Source organism: Lagopus leucura, unplaced genomic scaffold (genome assembly GCF_019238085.1).
Source record: "Lagopus leucura isolate 7727_CA_CO unplaced genomic scaffold, USGS_WTPT01 Super-Scaffold_100056, whole genome shotgun sequence".
In the NCBI taxonomy this organism is placed as follows: Eukaryota; Metazoa; Chordata; class Aves; order Galliformes; family Phasianidae; genus Lagopus; species Lagopus leucura.
The window spans coordinates 1099276-1106818 of record NW_024962302.1 but is presented as its reverse complement, the minus strand read 5'-3'; the positions used below and the strand labels follow the sequence as shown (position 1 = coordinate 1106818).

Sequence of the window (7543 nt, the reverse complement as noted above, 5' to 3'; positions counted from 1 at the left end):
CTTGCATTGAGGGGCCAGATGGAGAGCTCAGGGCCTTTGACACAGGGTTCCTCCAGGCACCTGAGGACACAGACAGCTGGGCCCAAAAAACAGTTTATGTATGATATGGCTGGGTAGCAAGCTTGCAGATGTCAGTGTTCTACATTTAGCTCAGCTGTGTTTTGGAGAGGTGTTTAATGCATGGCTGTGCTATCAGAGGCAGTCACAGATGTGTCACAGAAGGCAGTAAACTCCAACAGTGTTTCATTCTGGAGTTTATTCCCCTTATTCACCTGTACCAAGTGGGATCAGACTGGAATGTTAATATGAAGCTTTATCTCCACGTGCTTCACGCTGTAATGCAGGTAAAGCCCTCAACTGGCTGCTTGATGGCATCAATGTGTCTGAGAGCTGCCCCCACAAGCTGACAGCAGCAACAGCTTTGGACTCGATGTGGGCAATGGCTGAAGGACAGCCCTAAGAAGCTGTGCAAATCTGGCACAGAAAGTGCTTAGAAATGCTCACACAGCCAGGCTGCAGGGCAGGAGTGTGGTGGCATTGATGAGAGCTGCACTGTGTCACCCACAGCAGCACTGCTGGAATGAGAGCCCAGCACCAAAGCCCTGCAGCATGGGGCTGAGCTGAGCTGAGCTCAGCCACATGGAGCAGCACCATGGCTCTGGAAGGGTTCTGCTGATTGAGGAGGAACATCTGTCCACCTCCTCCTGTGGCAAGGACTGCCAGAATCCAGCTTTAGAGTTTGGCCCTCCATTTCTTAGAGAAAAACCAATCACCTGCATTACAGTGTGAAGCACAGGGAGATAAAGCTTCACATTAGCATTCTGCTCTGACCCCACGTGATACAGGTGAGCAAGGGAAATAAACTCCAGAAGGAAACACCGTCAGAGTTTACTGCCTTCCGCTCAGAGCATCACATCTGTGACTGCCTCTGACAGCACAGCCACGCATTAAACACCTCTCCAAAACACAGTGCAGTGCCTTCCTCTGAGAGCAGGTGGCAATAAACAACATGTGATAAATTACTCACGTCACTGAGCAGGTTGTGGAGAAGCTGCAGTATAGCAGACAGAGCGTGCTGTAGTACAAACAGCGTCTGCCTGCACACACCCACACTCTCATGGGTCTGGCTGATAGCCGCTTTAAAAATGGCTTTTGAATGCATGTGAATAAACAGCTGACCAACTGGAGCAAGCCTTCTCTTTTGGCCTAATGCTGAGCTCTTGGAAGGTACAGGAGGGTTATACTGCTGTTGTTGCAGTGAACGGTTAAGGAGCAAGGCTGCTTGGCCCTTCACAGCCCAGAAGTCTACAGCCTTTTTTTTCCCAGAGCTGTGAGGAAGACAACCTCTGACTCAGGTTTCTTTCCCTGGAGCGTCTAGCAGGCAGATAACCTCCTGTTCCTGTGGGAGGGAGGAAACAACTCCGCTTCCTGAAGCCAGTTTTACTTACCCTGATGGACCACAGCACAAAGTGAGACAGAAATCCAGCACAAGAAGTAACATAATTCTGCAAGGTAAGGCAGAAAATTTTATTCCAGCCTGATGTTAGGAAAAACACCACGTGGGATACAGGATGTACATCTTCAACCCCCATAGAAGTTGTGCATGACTTCTGAGTCAGGTAATATCCAGTGCTGCTCATAAGCCAGGCTTATACCTTACCTGAGGTACATAAGGCTTCCCAGGGATTATGATCTTATCACGGATCACAGTTATCACTGTGCACTGTACAAATAACACACAAATGTGAATCATCCCATGAAAAAGTGGTTCCTGCCTGAGGGGCATGAGATTCCCAGCTTTGCATTTAGCAAGAGCTGTGCACATCTCCTTTGCACTTCTCCTGTTGTTCAGCATTGCTGTTCCAGCCCTGCAACACAGAAATACACCTCAAAGCTTCAAACTGCAGAAACAAACCAGAAAGAAGGCAGGAAGGATTTTAACCACATCTTTTGGGCCAAATGTGAACCTGCCAGCTCTGGAATCGATCTTGACTATATGGATACCTGTGGGACCATTGAGCCTTTGGGAGGTGGACAACAGACATTGTAAAATTGCAGTTCGGTGAGTCCTGTGCTTAAGCAGAGAGCAAGGGGATGGGAGAAGACACAGAACTAATTCCTCAAAGGCCATTTGTCAGTTATTTCCACTTTGCAAGAAAAGAAACCCCCCTGGTAGGACTGGGCATTGCAGTCCCTCTCTCATTGAATGACAAACATTTATCTTTGTCAGACCGAAGGCCACAAGGACTCCAACTAAACCAGCTAAATTTATAACAGTGTTTTTAAATAGCAAAGTCAGACGTGTCATGTTCTCTCTACAACCTCAGTCCTGCTGCTTCCACATCCTCTCCACACGCCATGTGCATGGCATTTGTTTATAAACACTGCAAAGAAAACAGATTAAAGACTCTGGATGCAGTCAGGACTTCCCTGACATCACCAGCAACAATCCAGCTGGCTTAGGAAGCGCCCTCCTTAACACTAGCTGAGTGATCCCACCTACAAACGTTGGTAATGGCTCTGTTTCCCAAGTACATTCTTATCAAATTATATCCTTTGCCCAGCCTCCAAACTGGAGGTAATGAATGCCACGTACCTGCCTCAAAGAGTGCTTGGCATTTCCAATCTAAAGACCTCAAATCGCTGGGGAGATCAAATTTGGTATTCCTCTGGAGAAGGATACTGAGGGAGAAAGACAGCAGCAGATTTAGAGGGTGAAGAGCAGGATCTTCATCTCCAACCCTCTGCCTTTACACTGCTGAGCACTCTTCAGTTAATCCCCAGGTTTCATTCAGAAAGCCCTTAAAGAGCGACCTCTACAGCACTGAGCATAATAGAGAAGGGCCAGAGGGGTCTCCCAACGTCAACCTCTCTGTACAAGGGGCACTGGGAGCTGAGATACACAGATTCTGCCAGCTGACTGCCTCGGATGCTTGCCTACTAATGAGAAGCACACTGAAAGCGCTGGGTCCCCATTTATCTTCAAGACATTTCCAAAGTCACACCCCAGTGAGTTCACAGCTGCGTTATGCAACCTTTAACATATTGATAGAGCCACTTGGAAGCCTCTGTTATGGCTGAGACAGAGTTATTTTTCTTCCGGTAGCTCCTACAGCACCATGTTTTAGATAGGAATATAGAATCAACTGAGTTGGAAGGGACCCTTAAAGGCCATCTGGTCCAACCCCCCTGCAATAGCATGGATACCCACAGCTCCATCAGATGCTCAGAGCCCCATCCAGGCTGAACTCAGGTGTCTGCAGGGACAGAACAACCACCACCTCTCTGGGCAACCTGTGCCAGTGCTCTACCCTTACCATAAAATAATGTTTTCCTTATATCCAGTCCATATCTCCCTTTTTTAGTATGAAATCATTTCCCTTGTCCTGTCAAAACAGCCCCTATTAAAAAGTCTGCCCCTTTCTTTCTTACAGCCCCCTGTTAGTTACCGAAGGGTCGCTCTCAGGTCTCCTTGGACCTTTCTCTTCTCCAGGTTGCAGAGCCACAGCTCACTCATCCTGTCCTTCAAGGGAGGCGTTCCATCCCTTGAAGCATTTTTGTTAACCTCCTCTGGATGTGCTCCAACAGGTCAGTGCTTCTCCTTCACGAAAATCCCAGCTGAGGGAACTGCAGTTGCCCCCCTATGTCTATTTAGTGCCTGAGGTTCACGACCCTTGTGGGACCCAGCAGGATGGCCATTGCCATGCTTTATATTGTGAGCCAGGTGGGACCATTGTGTGACCACATTTGCTGCTGCTAAGCTCAGAGCATCATGCAAGTGGGGTGGGCTGTGCAGTAGCAGTGGAAGGGAGGATACTGCAGTTCCCCAACCTGCTTCACGCTCTGAAATTTGGAACGTAATTAAGTGTATTTAATTCTGACTGCATGCAGAAACCAAAAAGAAATCCACCCCAAAACAAATAGATAGGGACGATAACATTGGTAACGCATTGGTATTTTAGCTGCTGCAGAGCAGGGCTTATGGTAATCAAGGACATTTCAGCCACTTGCACTGCTCTGCCAATGAGGGGATGGGGGTATGCAAGGAGCTGGGAGGGGGCAGAACTGGGACAGCTGGCCCACGCTGGTTAAAGGGGTTTCCCATGCTACACAGCATTATGATGAACAATAAAAACAGAATGCTTGGCCAGAGCTGTTTGACACAGCACCAGGGGAAAGCACCAACCACCAGCCTACCTGCAGCAAGCTGACAGCAAGCCTGGACAGGCAGGGGTTCTAACAAGCTCTGCACAGGTCCTGCTTTTCCACACAAGCAGCCACAGCACGTACCTTGAGGAACGCTCCTACCACAGCACACAGAACAACCAGGGTTGGAAGGGACCTCAAGGATCACGGAGCTCCAACCCCCTGCCACACACAGGGCCACCAACCTTCGCATTCAACACTGGCCCAGGCAGCCCAGGGCTCCATCCAACCTGGCCTTGAACACCTCCAGGGATGGATGGGGCATCCACGGCCTCTCTGGGCAGCTGTCCCAGCACCTCACCGCTCTCTCTGTAAAGAAGCACCACACACCTTGAGGAAACGCACCCACAAACCGAGAAGGCCGGGATCGCACACCGCACGCCCTGCAGACCAAAGCGCCGCAAACGAAGCCCCACCAGGCCCTCATACCGCCGCGGCCGCTTTAAAAGAAGCGGGCTCCTCCCTCGTCCCGCCCTCGTTCTTTTCCGATTGGCTATCGCGACGCCGGAAGCGCTCAATCGCTTCCGGGCCTATGTGTACTTCCGCATTTCTTCGCCTTCTTTCCTGCTTAGCTCTGATTGGTTGCTGACGACGGTCTCCCGCCTCTCGAGCTAAGAATGAGTTCTCCTATTGGTTGCCGGCAGAGCGACGGAAACGGCGGGCACGGAAGGGCTGGGTAGGCGGGAGCGGCGTTTCCTAGCAGCGGGCGCCGCCATGGCGCCGCGGCGCGGCGGGCCTCTGGGCTACGCGCTGCTGTGCGGACAGGCGGTGCTGCTGCTCGGCAACCTGCTGTTGCTGCACGGCGCCTCGCGCGGCCTCCCGCACAACGGCAGCGAGCCGGAGCCGCCTGGCCCAGAGCCGCCTGCCGCCACCTGGGCCTACAGCGACCCGCGGGCACCTCTCGTCCTCTGCACGTACCTGTGAGCGCCGGGCCGGGCCTCGCGCGGAAAGAGGGCTCCGCGGCGCGGCCTTCACCGCTTCCTCCTCCCCCGCAGCCCCGAGGAGTTCGTGGAGTGCGACGAGCCCGTGGACCACGGCGGGAACGCGACAGCGCAGCAGGAGCTGGGCCACGGCTGCGTAAAGGTGAGGGCCGGGCCGGGGGCGGCGGGGGCCGGCTGAGGGCTGAGCTCAGTGCCCCCCTCCTCCGCTCCCCGCCCAGTTCGGCGGACAGGCACACGGCGATGTGGATCACACGCGAGTGCAGTGCCGGGCCCTGGACGGCATCGAGTGCGCCGAGCCGCGGAGCTTCCTGCGGGGCAGCCGGCCCTGCGTCAGGTAGGGGCTCTCTGAAGTGAGCCACAGCCGGAACTGGGCTCAGGGAGCCCCGGGGTGGCAGGCAGAGGTTGTCTGCCCACCCCTCCGACCCACTTCCGGCCACCCGTTGCAGGTACACCGGCCATTACTTCATCACTACTTTACTCTACTCGTTTTTCCTGGGCTGTTTTGGTGTGGATCGCTTCTGCCTCGGCCACACGGGCACCGCTGTGGGGAAGCTGCTGACTCTGGGAGGTCTCGGGATCTGGTGGTTTGTGGATCTGATCCTCCTCATCACTGGGGGGCTGATGCCCAGCGATGGCAGCAATTGGTGCACTGTGTATTGAGCAGAACCAGAGTGGATCCCTGGAGCTCACTGGAGATGGACTCCTCCTCTTGCTTCAAAGCATCAGAACAAACTCCACTTGAGGACTTCTGCCTTGCACAAATATGGATTTACAAAGCTATAACTTAATCTGCAGAACAGTTGTTCTTGTTAATTCCTCTGTACATACGTTGGACACAAAATTGGGTATATATTTTGCTCGTTTAAAACAATCTGAGCTTTTTTCCTCTCAAGTGATAAGTTTGACAACTCAGACTTTGCAAACACAAGTGGTCAAATTAATAAAGTCTGGAAAGAGCTGACTCCACTTATTTTTGATGTTAGTACACTACAGACAGAGACGCAGGCCTCCAGCCTGTGGTTTTGTGTGGTGGTTTAGCAGACATTTAAAGCTGAAACCTAACAGTGTTATAGAGGGGAAGTGACAAGCTAAAATTCTAATTGTTTGCTTATGCCCACATGCATTTGCTACATGTTGAAGCTGAGTAAGATCTAGCAGAGAGACTGGACCCTTCTGAAGAATGTCACTTTCTTTCAGGCTGGAAAAGCCACAATAAATTTGGGATGTGAAAAACTGGCCGCATACTGTGAGAGAAATGGGTTTGGGAAATAAAAGAACCTGAGGACTTCAGGCATGGCACAGAGTTCATGCAGTACTGGAACAAGCAGAGGCCTCAAGCGACTGCACACACACACAAAAGAGGAAGCTCTGCCAGCTGCAGTTTGAGAACTTCCCAAGTTGAATAAAAACGGGAAAGGGAAGCTACAGCAAGACACAGACAGCCAGAACCAGACACAAAAATCCATATATGCAAAAGCCCAATAAGATTTGACATAAAACGCAGCAGATGTATACTTTCCACTCTCGTGGAGTTCTGCAAACTGAGCACCCTCCACCTGCTTGCATTTAGCTGCCTTCTGCTGGTGTTACTTCTGTCCTGTGGAACTGCAAAAGGTTTCAGCCTGGCAGGGAATTAATGGCGCCCGTTCCAGTTTTGCTTTGTGGTTTGTTGCAACAACTCCTCCTCTCTGGGGAATGGGATTTATATCCCATTTAGGTCACAAGTAATCTGAGTTTGGCAGCTTTGAATGGGTCTCAGGGCAGCGGGGTGAGGTGGGGGGGGGGGAGCCTTCATTATAAATCTACCACATTCTTCAGCCCAGTGGAACAACAGGGCTGGGGAGCCCATGGTGGGAAAAAAAAAAATTAATTTGTGAGCCAGAAAGAAAAAAAAGTAATAATCCTGTGTGTAAAAGCCCATCATCATTAACATCTCCCTGTGTTCTCAGCCCGGCAGCTGCCAGCTCACAGCAGGAGCTCACATTCCTTCCATCAGTGAGGCTGTCATTAACTGCAGTGAGGGGGACCCGGGGCATTGCTGATACCCTTCGTTGTGCCCTCAGCAAGGCAGAATTCATTGGAGCTTCCCTGGCTGCAGGGATTCGGCCCTTCTGATCTGAACTTCCTTGCTCTGCAGTTTCCCACATAAAATTCTCTCTCTGGGATTTCAGTCATAATATGTGATAGTTACTCTTATTTTTTTTAATTGCTCTGAAATTAAAAGGGCTTCTGAGTGCCTGGAAAAAAAAAAAAAAGCTCAGTTATTATCTTCACTTAATAACAAACAGATACAGAAATTTACATTCGTTAGCTGCCACAGAGTTGTATTGCATGAGAAATCAGATGACACGAGCGTGGGGTCTGACTTTATCCTCACATAAAGTGAACTTCCCTGC

The 7543-nt window shown here is 51.1% G+C and overlaps 1 protein-coding gene across 1 annotated transcript; it reads left to right on the top strand.

Annotated features, from left to right (window-relative positions):
- The first annotated feature begins 4920 nt into the window (after positions 1-4920).
- Positions 4921-6108, top strand: TM2D2 (TM2 domain containing 2). Its single transcript, XM_042886288.1, has 4 exons — positions 4921-5126; positions 5202-5289; positions 5366-5481; positions 5594-6108. Exons 1-4 carry the CDS (start codon positions 4921-4923, stop codon positions 5805-5807), a joined length of 624 nt encoding a protein of 207 aa, XP_042742222.1. The 3' UTR covers positions 5808-6108.
- The last annotated feature ends 1435 nt before the right edge of the window (positions 6109-7543 follow it).

Excerpts from the sequence above, each read along its gene's own strand:
- TM2D2 (XM_042886288.1), top strand. The coding sequence starts at position 4,921 with ATGGCGCCGCGGCGCGGCGGGCCTCTGGGCTACGCGCTGCTGTGCGGA. Across the intron at positions 5,127-5,201 it reads CTCGTCCTCTGCACGTACCT|CCCCGAGGAGTTCGTGGAGT; the intron begins GTGAGCGCCGGG and ends CCTCCCCCGCAG. Across the intron at positions 5,290-5,365 it reads TGGGCCACGGCTGCGTAAAG|TTCGGCGGACAGGCACACGG; the intron begins GTGAGGGCCGGG and ends CTCCCCGCCCAG.